Below are 13592 nucleotides of genomic sequence, written 5' to 3'. Positions count from 1 at the left end.
CCAAGGGCTGCACCCAGCCCAGCGGGGATGGAAAAGTAGGCCAGAAGGGTGGGGAGGGAAGACTTGGTGCAACCCGCATCATAGAGATCTGCAAAAACGCAACGTGGAAGGCACCAAATGATAAGAGAAGTCTCTAACAAACTTCATGTATTTATTGCATTGCATGGCTAGAACTGAGGAGAAAAAGCTGTAACTGAGACACAGAGCAGAAGAATGTTGGAGAATTAGTGTGACACTTTGGACTGTTTCAATGCTAAATAGATTGGCTTTGCCTCAATACCTGCCTGACATAGACAGTGAAAATTATGGTGTCAATTATAGTGAAAATAATTTTGGTTTCCCAAAGAAAAACCATCATTTTTCACTGAGTTTTTCATTTTGAAACATAAATGTAACTGACACAACCCTCCATTCTGGATGCCAAAGCACAGTCTGCTCCTGTGGCACATCCCAGGGGGGTTCTCCCTTGGACTGGCTTTTCCAAGCTCACCCAATCTGGTTATTTCCTGGGTCCCGGCCCAGGCCCAGCTGGCTCCTCAGCCCAGGATGGCCACCAGCCACAATCTCTTTCCTTTCTAATTACCTCTTTAAAAATGGATTCTTTGCACATATCAAACTTGCACTGGGCGGGTGCAGCATTTCTTACACTTCACTGCTGCCTCGTCTTAGATGGCCTCATTTACATGAGGTTAAAGCCACTAATTTAAAGCATACAAAGCAGGTGCCGCAGAAAGCCATCATCAGAAAGAAGGCCACAAAAGGTGTTCTGCCTGATATTCCCCACTTAGCAGAGAATTCCAGCCGTGGGAAGGCTTTCAACACCTCAGAGTATTTCCTGAGTCTGCTTTGTCCCCAAACGTGGGTCTGTACAAGCTCACCATGCTGCCCTTCTCTTCTGGGAATGACCCCATTGGGCCAGAGCCCTGGGTGAGGGAGGTGATGCTGCCCCTCTGCTCTGCAATACCTCACCTGGAGCACTGTGTCCAGATGGGGAGTCCTCAGTGCAGGAGAGACACAGACCTGATGGGGTGGGATCAGAGAAGGGCCACAGAAATGATCCAAGGGATGGAACCACTTCTCATACAAGGACAGGCTGAGAGCTGAAGCTGTTCAGCCAGGAGAAGGCTCTGGGGAGATCTGAGCGTGGCCTTTCAGTACCCAAAGGGGGGCTGTAAGAAGGAAAGGAACAGATTCTTGGACAGTAGATTTATCTAGGAATGAAACACTTGTTTTAACTTGCAAACACACAACACCCACCACTGTCTTTCCAGCCCCATCCCAGAGATGAGCACAGGAAGGGGCTTCCAAAGCACACACAGGCAAAGTTCTCACACAGGTCACAACTGCTTTGTGAATGATTCATAAGGAATGCTAAAACCAAAGTAAATGCAACATGTTTTATTTGACATTGGAATAAATTACAACTATAAAGCATGATTTATTGCTTTATAAATCGTCTGCTCTTAAAAGGCATTAATATCAAACATAAATGAAACAAAGACACATTCGATTAGCAGTTCAGTTCTCTTAAGCTTTATGAACAGCTCAGTAGAGTGACTTCATTCAATATACGACTGAAATCTCAGACGATAGGCTCATAAACTCGGCTCTGACATGCATTAAGATCATTCAGACATACTGAGGGGACTGGAGGTGTGTTTGTTCATTTGCTTTAGGATACAATTCTGATTTTCCCTAAGATATCCCACTGAATACCCAGTCCTTCATTCCTCACTCAAACACAGATCCCATTGACTTAAAACATATTCTTAAAGGATGCTTAGTTTTTTGTTTTTTTTTCTGCTCCTGCAGAAGAGCTTTCAAATTGAAAACCAGAAACAGTGTGGTTCCAAAATGAACTTCTCCTTGGTCAGAACCCTAAAATCCCACCTCAGAAGGTGAGATCCCAACACAGAAGGTGTTTTCTCCCTCCTTGATTCTGGGGGGAAAAAAACCATCCCATTGTTAGCTGAATTAACTGGGAATTAGATTCTTGAATTACCCTTCTTATTGCACTGTTAATCCCTGCTTGAGATTGGTATGAGTTTTGCTCAGCACCTTCACTTGTGCAGGACACAGACCCAGGTAAACCCAGTGCTGGGGCACGAGAGGCTGCTGACATGGGAACTATATGTGGGAGCTGTGCAGAACTGGGCCAAGGGATCAGCATTTTTCAGTGTCCTCCTCATTCAGGGACTGGGTGAGCCTGGTTTAGCTCCCAGCCACACGGTAAAGTGCATCACAGACAGGTGGGGAGCAATGGTGCCCCTTCCTCTACCTCATCTCCTGTCTTGGGAAAGTCTTGTGGTAAAGGGGTTTTGTGGCTGCTTTCTGCCAGCAGGACAGTACGCTGCAGCTGCAACAAGGGCATGCACGTGGTGTACACCTGATTTATCACAGTGGTCCAGAAACAGCTCAGAAATGCACAAGCCTTTGAGACCATCAGTCATCTCATTTACGCTCACCGAGAACAGATTCTTGGCTGACTTCTTCCTTTCCTTAGCAGATACAGATTTCTCTTTGAAGATGAGAAGCAGGAAAGCTGCCTTCGGGGACAGGCAGAGCCACTCACAAATCAAAACGCACTCACACATCATCCACCACATCAGTGACCTCCAGTCTGCACTCTACAACACAACATATTGTCTGAACCTTCACTTCTCATCCCTTTCACAGATTCCCAGGTGCGACCTTTTCTCTTTCAGCGAGAAGTCCCAGAGGACTCCATGGAGAGAACTAACAGGAGGAACAAACTTGCCACCAACACAAAGCAGGATTGCATTCAAGCCATGGATTCTAATGGAGCAGGGCGAGGACCTGACTTATTCCAGGTTCTGGTCCATCAAGCAGCAAGAAGGGAAAATCCATTCCCACCTTTATTTCTAGTTCACCGAGTCTGGCCTGCAGCGAGGCACTCAGACCAGCCCTGAGCTCCATGGGGATCAGCTTGAAGCCCCTTCTGACTGCCTGGGGACACGGCTCCTACTGAACTGGGCAGACAATGGCGCTGTCAAAGGGCACATCTGAAGCAAAGCTGCCACTGGTGCATTTTCTTGTCTGCTCTACTCACGGGGAGCACAGTGTTCATCCACTCTAACAAAATCAGTCAGTGGTTATAAAATGCTCTACATTCTCACAGCCCTTTGTAAGCGCTGGGCATTCTAACTGGCAGGACAGCCATGCCTGTGAATTCAGTGTATGGTTAGAAACTGACACACTCTCCTATGGTCCTTCTCATCACAAAAGGTGTCACAGAACAAACATGTGCCTACACTGAGATTTTGCCAATGGAGGAACCAGATCAGAGGTGTACACTGCCTGGGTCAGGCCCATGAAGCAGATGAGTGACTCAGTGAAGCAAATCAAGGTCTCCTAACATTAGGCCCAGTGCTCCATCCACCCACCAGAGGTTACTACACAGGGGACAAGTAGTTCCCCAGAGATATATCACCAAGGGCAAAGAGACTCGGAAATTGTGCATCACAGCATGAAGTACAGCACGTGTATATTACATACTTAGCTCCATCCCTGTTTCTCTTGTCACAAGGGCAGTAGTTTGTCAGGACCTATTGCATTACTTCCTATGGAAATGCAGACAAAGACACATATGCTACTCAGCAGTAGAAAAGTTTTGTTTCACATGGGCTGAAAGAATGTTTCTTATACCCAAATGAGATTTTTGCATGCATCCGCATACTCACCCAGATGCTGCCTCTGCCGTGCTCCATGCCTGAGTGTCATGCCATGTTCGCTCTGCGTAGCAGGCATATCATATGCACACAGTGACCTGGTACAAGAGCACATTCTACAGGCTGAGTCTCAGGCCAAAACTCACCTACAAAACCTAAAAGTGCTGCTACTTCTTTGCAGTGAATTGGGCTTTCACTAGGAATTAACGTAAGCTGCAGTGATTAATCTTATACTCAGTGCCCTTGCTTGTTTTGCTTTCACAGTTCAACCACTTTCTTCCTTAACACTGAAATGCTAAAGTCTTACATAGCATTCTGAGCATTATTCTCTGCTGGCTGTGTTTCTCTATGCTCTAAGCCTCTAGCACAATGCATGCAAAGGATAATGTCTGAACTTGTAATGCTTTTAACTAAAAAAATACTTTTAAAAACATAAAACATAAATTATTTATTCTTCTTTGTCCATTGTTTTGAGCACTGAGTCTTCTCCCAAGATTTTACACAGTTCATTCAGTCTCTGCTGCATTTTAGGAATTCCTGCAAGTTGGGACTCCAGTCTCTGTTTTTCCTCACTCAGTGACAAGCGGACGTCCGTGTTGAGCTGTTCAAAATGCCAGCCTCCTTGTCCATCAAACTGCAGCAAGTGAGTGTGGTACTTCCTGCATTAGAAAATAATACATCAGTAATGGCTCACTTCTGCACACCGGTTTGGATGTGTGTCTATTCTCAATGATGTCACTCAGGAAACTGAGTGCTGTTCAGTTCTGGATCACTGGGTAAGACTCCCACAGGCTCTTCAGTGACTCATATACCTAGGACACTCTTTTGTGGGGGGTTTGGGCATCTCAAATCCAGTCAGCAGGGCTTCCCCCGGCCATCACCACTGATGTCATTACAGATATCTACCACATAGTGCCTGATTAGCTCTCCTCCCAGCTTCAGTCTGCTGCACATCCAAACAGTCCCTTCTCTTCAGAAGAAAGAAATATGTGCTCCAGTTCACTTTACTTATTTCTCTTTGCAAGAGATGTTAGATCTCCTTTGAAGACTAAACATTCAGGCAACCCCGGTGCACCTGATGCTACTGATAAAATTGGTTTGTTCAACTTAAACCTCAGTTTGTTCCCCTCCATTTGATAAGGTGGGATAAATAAACTTGCAGACCTAAAACACTGCAAGGAGTCAATCTAAAAGTCTGTGCAAGAGTCACAGATCTTTCAGTGAGTATCAGGGTGTGTGCACTGCAAATATTCAAAGGTGTGTGGGGGTTTTGCCAAGACCTGACAAGACATTTATCAGGAGATGCAAGAGGAAGAGCAGAGAGTTCCTTCAGAGCTGCTGTTACAACTGTGCCATTTATCACTGTAAATTACATAAGATGAAACGCATCATAAAAAGGCAATTATAAATCCCACGTGGGGAATGTGACAGTTTAATAAACTCAATAGATTATGACATGAGGTTCAAATGAGATGCAACTCCAGGGCTACACTCACCACTTCTTGCATATTAATCTTTGAGACACAAAATACTTCACCTGTCTCTCAATTTTTTACTCCTGTTAAAAAATAACAATAATAATAAAAGCAGGAAGCCAAGAGAGCTGACTGAGACATCTAAGAGTGCTGCTCCAGGAAGGCAGCCAATGTTTTGAATGAAAGAGCAAATATTTCATGGCACAATCTTAAGGAGAGAGCAGCGTGTGACCCCTATGCAGTGCAGTCCCTATGGAAGCGTATCTGATTGAAAGACATTTGATCCTTGTTTCTGAATACTCAGAACTTGTTCTTTACTTCTCAACAAGGAGGCCATCACATCCCACCTAAGCACCCACTTTTATCAGTTTCACTCCCTGCAAATCATCTGATTTCTGATAACTTCAGTCTCTCTGAAGTATATGGTTGTTTTAGGTATTCACCAGCTGTATTGCCCTTGAGGGACTCCATACTAAGTACTACCTCACTAGAACAGATTTCTAATATTTCTCTTTTTAATATAAAATGACATTTTGAAAGCCCATGGGTCCTGCAGATACATTTACACTGTGACTATTTTAGGCAGATTATCTTAGAAAGTGCAGTAGATATTGATTAAACAACTGCCCCACTATGGAACAAAGGCCAACCCATGTCTGTCAGAAAGATAAAAGCAAAGTCCCTCATAAATTCCTGGTCATACTTACCAAAGAGAAGGTCTGTGTGTTATAGAAAGCAGGGATATCCCGGCAGCTTTTGCAGCTTGGAATATCTTTCCTTCAACATCAATGCTTACAGCACTCGTACATTCATCCAGCAGTGCATATTTTGGCCTTTCAAAAGTAAGTAAAGGACATTAAGTCATCTGTGTTTTGGACATATTGTATTCCTACACATTTAATTGAGAGAACAGTAGAATGCAGATATTTTTTGCAGGAAAGCTGCCTCTCATCTGCAGCTGGAAGCCAGCTTGCAGCATCAGGTACAGACATGGCTTCCAGGAAAAATGTGCTCTATTTCCTGGTCCATCTGAGCACACAGTGCTCTAACTCCTGTGTCCCAGTTTGACCTGCTATTGCTCTGTTCTGTCAACAGGCCATGCAGTAACTAGAGCCAGCTCAGAGAGTCTCTATTCATTGCTGTGTACACACTGCCTGTGCAAGGCTTCCAGTATCAGAAATAAAATAAAATAAGACGCTGGGATTTGGCTTTCCAACTCTCACAAGCTCTATAGCAGACACCAGTTTTCTGCAATACTTGTAGGATAGATGAAGGGATGATGTTTGTGCCTGATTAGATAAAGAAAAGAACATGCATAGAATGTAATGCCACACTGTTAAAGGCAAAGTTTAAGTAAGAAGCATTACCCAAACTACAAGCTGAACCTGCATGAATAAATGACAAAGTATGCAGTTCTGTGCAGCAGTCTAGAAGTACTGAACGTTGTATAGAGATTAAAGGCTACTGCTGCTCAAGCTATTACAGCAAACCTCCAAAACTCCTCCTTATTTTCAGATATTACTTAAAGAACAAATCAAAATGCTTACTTATGATAAAACATACGAGCCATGCCCATCCTTTGTTTCTCTCCTCCTGATAAGACATCTTTCCAATCCATGATGGCATCCCAGCCTTATAAAAAATGCAAACAAAGCATGTCAGGACAATACATGTTTATGATGAAAATACACCTTCGCTTGCAACATCTCTGCAACCCCCAACTCAAGTCATAAAGGGTTCAGGGTTCTGGATCACATCTTCTGAAACACTTCAATGCCTTTCCATTGGTACTCCATTGGAATGAAGTCCCAAATATCACGTCAGTGTTGAAAGCAGAATTTAGACTCTCCCAGTTGAACAACTTTACTTACCATCTCTGTGAACAGACATCACTGCCATATGTATAACTAACCATTTTTCTGCCGCGTTTTTTGCTGTTCCTTCTTGAAATGCGTGAGTGGAAATTCAAAACAAATTCAGCATATGAAAGGAAATAAATGTAAAGGGCATAAGCAGCGCTGTCAGATTAAAACGCTTATTGTCTGGCTCCTCTCGCTGCTGTGAGTCAGCAGACTTTGCAGGAGCACAGACACAGACACATGGACATTCTGTGTACCCAGACAAGCAGCTAACATACAAAGCAGAGCACACAGACAGGAGCATTTTGCATACAAACTTCCTGATATTTTGTATTTAGAAGTGACCTACAACTGTTACAACACTGAGTATTCGCATTTAATGTTCTGCACAGCCTCTAAATGACTTTTTTCTTCATCACTTTCAGACACATGCGACAGGGCGGTGAGGAGCTCTACCTGTGATGTTACAGTGAACTGGTGTTTCTGTGAGTATTATGGCATGGCTCATTCTCTCTCACAAAAAGCTGTCTTCAAATACCAAATCACTGCACCTGAAGTGCTGTGTTCAGTTGTGGGCCCCTCACTACAAGAAAGACATGGAGGCCTCGTGTCCAGAGAAGAGCAACAAAGCTGGTGAGGGGTCTGGAGCACAGCTCTGATGGGGAGCAGCTGAGGGAACTGGGATGGTTCAGTCTGCAGAAGAGGAGGCACATGCAGTGCTTTGGGTCAGCTGGCTCCTGGCAGAGATGAGGCTGTGTAATGGGTCATCACCCTGACCAGTTCTGGGACAGGGGAAGGATACACAGAAGCTGTGTGTGATGATGGATCCTGGCACTGGGACCACACAGAAAGCTGAAGTGCTGCTCCACCAGTGCTTCCAAAAAGAAGATTATAAAATGCCCAGAGCACTCCTTTACGATAAAGTGTGTTAGAGGAATGTCCATAGAAACAGCTACACTTCCGAAGGCAACACTCATCCTACTGTTTATACTTTCTTAGTTTAAAGCTGATAAAACAGATGAGCTCCGGGGCTGCGTTGGGATGGGAGCTCTGGATTTCAGCAAGGGTGTGGGTGGGTGTGCATGTGTGCACGTGCCCATGGAAGCAGCGCCCGTGTTCTGATCAGCTGGTTTATGAAGGATTAGAGACAAAAATAGAATGAGGTTCAGGAAAGGGCCGCAGAATGGAAAGGAATATCACTTGTCAGCAGTCATCCTATTCTTTCCTCTGAAGGGGGAAGATCTAGTCTGAATTCACCAGGATACAATGGTCAGATCTGCAGTCCTTTCAGCTTATGTCCTACTTTAATATTAGCAGTGCATCTTGCCTCTTCCTACCTCCCTCCCTCCCTCAACTTTCCTGTTCACCACTTGGAACATCCTAGACAACAGATAAGGAAGGCTCCACTTTAGTATCATCCCTTTGCAATTTTAAAAAGGATTTTTTAATATCTGGACAATTTCCTCTGAAATCTAACAATAAACCAGCTTCCTACGGTGCATTAACAGCAATGCATCTGCTTGTTTCTCTTTTCTTTCTGCAGGTCAGTAAAGATCCTCAGTGTTCTGGAAATATCAGCCAAGTCACGGGCTTTCATCACCCACAGCTACATCCATTTTACAAATGAAGAAAAGAAATGGCTTGTCTATCAATGCAGCACAAATCTCCAAGGAGGTACAAATGTAATCTGGCATTCAGCACCCAAATTCCTCACTGAGCTTCTTGGTACACACAGCTTTTGATTGCATGCAAGAAGACGTCAATGTGAGGAACAGTGGATGCCTCAGAAATGCCTTTTGCAACCAGTAAGACAAAGAGCACATGCAGTGTGCTGGGGCAGAGGAACAGCACTAGAAACAGATATTGCTGTCAGCAGAAATCAGTGATTGCCTCGTGACAGCAGCAGTTTATTTTCTTGCATGGTTTCTTTCGTAATTCCTTTTGCTCAGTTTTCTTAAGGAAAAAAAAAAAAAGCGGGTTACATTTGGGTTCTGCAGTGTATCCTGTGTCCTCGTGCATCCCTGCACCTACATGCAAGATCAGTCAGCTGCCAAAACATAGAGATGTAGAAGCTCCTTTTCCTGAGCTATCATTTTCCAAAGTGGCTCATCAGATACGGACTGGAGGATTGCAGAATGACAGGACAAAGGCTACAGCAGCAAACTGCAGCTGAGAAGGCTGCCCTAATGAGTTTCTGAACATGGAGCTTCCCACACTGTATGTGTCCCCAAGCAGCTGTCAACAGGAAGGCAGCCCTGGTGCCATGCAGGATGAACACAGGGAAATTCTGAGCTGAGGAAGACACAACAAGACAATCAATTGCACGAGCCCAGCACAGCGTGGCACTGCAGGGATTTGTGGCTCTTTAGAGCGAATGGAAAAGCTGGTGGAGCGCACCAGTTACTGTCGGTGTCATTAATAAAAGCAAATCCAGGGCTAAAATGATCTAATGGGAAGATCTCAGAGAGAAGAAATCTGCTTGTCATGTGTTTATACATGGCTTAGCAGGAGGGTTCCTTGAACAAGATCCAAACTTGTGACAAATATGCACAATAATGAGGAATAATTATAATCTGGGGTGCTGAGAAACCATAAACAGGTTGAACTTGTTCAGTACTGTCATCAGCCCTAAGCAGACAGGCCTGGCCCTGCACGCAGCACGCTGCCTCACGCACTCATATGACAGGCTACCAGGCACCCATGGCTCCCATGCTAGTGACATCTGCTAAGAATACAGGAGTTTCTACAGCAGGTCAACAAAGGAGCCATCCAATGCACATCCATGTGCATCTCCATACTACTCTTCAAGTTTCTGGATGTGCCTTTTTGCCATCCGTGCTGCATGCAACCTTATTTGTTATCCTCGTGTTTCGTGCAAATATTGTGCTGCCATAGCTAGCGATGTTGTACGTGTTGATGGGGGACCTTAGTGATCGGGATTGGGCTCAGCAACATCAGGAGAGCTGCTGTTGGGGTGGGTAACTTGCTTTGAGCTTTTTTGGTGTATTCTGCTGCTACTGGCTGAAATATTCTTCATAACAGTAACACAGAACCTAAATGCTCAATTGGACTACTTATTAACTGTTCTAATTACTTCTAACTGGGTCAAACCTTATTGCTCCAAAAAGAGGAATTTCTGCCATTGGCAGCAATAATAGCAGGCTTTTTTGGCTCTTCTACCCTTGGGTCTGAGTGACCCTTGAACTGATGCAACATACAAGTAAGTCAGCCAAAGACAATAAAGTTAGGCCAGGACAAACAGATCTGGAGCCAGAGCTGCGTACTCCTGGCTCCATCTGGCTTTTCATAACCGCCCACAGGGAGCAGACTTACATACAGCTACAATGTGCCACATTATTTGTGCATAGCATTCGTGATCAATGAGAGCAACAAGGTCAGGCCTCAAGGACCGGCTGGCTGGCAGAGACACAGCACCGCGGGGATGGGTGAAAGGGAGAACAGGCTACAGAGATGATCTACAGCAAAAATACAAGAACAACAACATTTTGTTTCTATAACGAGATGATGGGCAGATGCGAGTTTTATTCCTGGAATGATTGATGGAAACAGTCTGAAACAACGTTGACAAATCACACACATACCCATGAATCTGAATACCTGAAATTGGTTTTGTTGCTGTTTTTTCAGATGCTGTACTTTTACCAAATATATTTACAAGTAGAAATTCACTGAGAATTTTTCGGTACAGCTTTTTCTATTGAAAAATGTCTATTTTTATTTTGTTTTTTGTTAATTGTCAAAGCAGTTTGCAAAAAGAGAGTCAATTTTGGGCAAACCCCTTGTTCTACGAGTTTTACATAAGACTTTTCATTATGTTGCAAACAAAACTTTCAGTTCTTAGTGGAAACCAGTTTAAAGAACTTGTTTTAAGTAAAAGAGTATAATAAAAAATGGAATAAAAATAAAACATTCAGCTATGCATGAACAAAACCGTCAGCTGTTTGCTCTTGAGAAGCATTTCTCTGGCTTGCTGCTTCAAAAACAAGAATACGAGTCTTTGACCCAAACTGGGGGAGCTCTGAAGAATATGGAAGTATATAAAATCCATGTAACGTGTCAAACCATGTCACAGATTTCCTTCCCTTCTTAATGCCCAAGGAGAAAAGAGACTAAGTAAGTGTATTATGGTCCTAAAAACGTCCTGGTATGTAGTAATCTGTCTCCTGTTTTCCGGCTTTGCCCACTCGTGTCATTTTAGATTAAAGTCTGTAAGACAGTCTTTGTAACATTTGTTTCTGCCAACTATTGCACAGTGTTCCTTTATCCTCATCTGAGTCAGGACCCCATACAGTTCCCAGCGCCCTCAATACTTTTTTTTACAGCTCACTTCCTAAGTCTCACTTGTGCAGTTAGACAAGCAGAAGAGCAAGAATGGGATCAGCAATAAAACTAGATTACTGGTTTTTGGCACAGAAAGTGGAGCTAGACTGATCCAAACCCGTGTTTTCAGTTTGGCAGTGCAGAACACCAACCCAGGCAACAGCATCGTAGAGGTGAAGCACAGTAACTGCTTCATCATCAGTGACAAACTCCAGCTGCAAGGCTATAAACCACAATGATGTACATTCAGAGACCGCTGGGGATATGGTTTTGGCTGCTGAGGGTCATGTGCTGTTCAGTCCGTCTGCAAGTACCAACAGGCTATGAATGTACACACCACAGTGGCTTCCTGCCACTTACAATTTAACTGCTTCTCCTTTTCTAGCTCCCTATTCCAAAACATCTGCTCATCCTTCTGCAGACTGCACACTTGATTTAGAGACCTAAATGACTCAGGGATACTAAGAGTAATACTTTTAATATCAGTGTAGTGAGTATGGACCTCCTCTGCAATTATTCTGATCACGGAGTTTAGCTCCCTGCCCCTCTTTTTAATGCTTGTGTCATAGCATCAGGTCTGAATGAACTAGAATGCCGACATTTTTATATTCTATTAAATCCTGAGGGTCAGCAGCCATTAGTACATTCTTAGCTAAGAAGCATTAATCCATGAATTTTTTTAAGGCAAACAACATTGAGAGCATATTGGCAACTAAAATGGCAAGTGGTAGATGGCAAAGCTCTGCTGTCAGTCACTGTCATTTGTTTGTTTGTTAACTTGTTTACACTGGTGTGGTTGTTGCTGCTGATGTTAATGGAGGGAGGTAAAGGTCAGCCTCACTAATACCTACACCCAAGGAAGGGATTTTGTGGAAGTTTTTACCAGAATATGCAATTTACCTCCTTCTCTTTGGACTATGTGGTACAGATGAACCACATGCAGGATACACTCCAGATCTTGATCTTGGTAGCCTTTCTCATGCATGTCTTCCACGGAATCGGGATAGATGACCTGATCACGCAGTGTTCCAATGGACATGTAGGGTCTGCAAAACAATACAGAGAAACCAGTCATCTAGAGCTGACTCCAAGACAGTGTATCTTATTGAGGATCTATGAGCAGAGTACAGTGCTTTAAACATCATGTTGCTAAAAGTGGATTCATCTGTGGATACACTGTGGGTGAATGTTTTTCTAAACTTATCTTAAGGCCAGTGTATGGCTTACATAACAGTTGATTACAACACCGTAACATGGGTATTATTACGATGAAAACACAATGACAGAACAAACATCCATTTCACAGCCCATTCTGAGTGTTTTTACTAGGAATAAGAAGCAGCTTCTGAACTACCACATTCCCAGACCAGGTAATCTCATTCCCCACACTAAAATAAGCTGTCCCCCCTCTGGAGCCAGGGTTGACTGTTATGAGCTGTGTGTAGGTCTGAAAACTTCTTCTAACCTCTACACAAAGTCATCTCAAAGAACAGTTTTACAGTAGTTTAGATGCTAGCAGGCCATCCAGGCCTGCATCTGTTTGCAAAGACCAGGCCACTATATGTAGAGGCCTCGTGTTGATAATTCCATTTCTGACATGCCTCATCCAACCAAATAGTCAGTGACTTTATCAACTGCACTGATGCTGTGTGAAGGCTAGACTTAGTGAGAACTCACTAGGTAGTCCTGGAGCTGAATTTACTGAAGCAGCGAGATGCTTTAGGTCAAAATTTGGGCTAGTACAGGAAAATTCAATGCACTCTAAAGAACCTTGGTTTATGGACTCTGATGGAGGATCAACTGAACAACAGGGCCAAAAATTGCTGGTCACAGTTCTCACCAACTGGAAACACCCTGAGAATGATCTGTAGGATTTTGAGTTCAGAGGTGAATGTAAGGCCAGAAGAACAGTCAAGCTCAAGACCCTGGCCTGCTTGTTGTGCCTGGAGTTATGCTAACTCCCTCTGGGTTCATCTGCCAAAATAATATTTATCTTATTAAAGCTGTACAAGTGCCAGGGGCTGATAACACAGAGAAGCAGAAAACACTGGGCCAGCAATAAGGAGTCTTTCAGGCAGCTTACTCTTGCCACAGAGAACAGATGGTTGTTTTGCTGCTGACAACCACACTGGTCTGTATCCACGTGTAATTACGCTACTTTCACCACCAGCTGGGGGAAGGTGGGAAGAGCAGAGGATTGAACTGCTCACAAACATCTGATCATCTCC

General features: G+C 43.8%; 1 protein-coding gene across 2 annotated transcripts in view; it reads right to left on the bottom strand.

Moving 5' to 3' along the window:
- Window positions 1-1383: 1383 nt before the first annotated feature.
- Window positions 1384-13592, bottom strand: part of ABCD2 (ATP binding cassette subfamily D member 2) — a 39676-nt gene continuing 27467 nt past the window's right edge. For both annotated transcript variants that reach the window (XR_014932512.1, XM_015851579.3), the window contains exons 7-10: window positions 12265-12410; window positions 6712-6796; window positions 5872-5997; window positions 1384-4348 (exon numbers count right to left, since the gene is read on the bottom strand). Coding sequence is in view for 1 of the 2 variants with exons in the window: in XM_015851579.3 (XP_015707065.2) it covers window positions 4138-4348; window positions 5872-5997; window positions 6712-6796; window positions 12265-12410 (568 nt within the window). In the remaining variant the exon portion in view is untranslated. The remainder of the gene's footprint in view (window positions 4349-5871; window positions 5998-6711; window positions 6797-12264; window positions 12411-13592) is intronic.

This window comes from Coturnix japonica, chromosome 1, assembly GCF_054131305.1.
Source record: "Coturnix japonica strain WE chromosome 1, WE-NBRP24, whole genome shotgun sequence".
NCBI lineage: Eukaryota > Metazoa > Chordata > Aves > Galliformes > Phasianidae > Coturnix > Coturnix japonica.
This window is presented reverse-complemented; position numbering and strand designations above follow the sequence as displayed.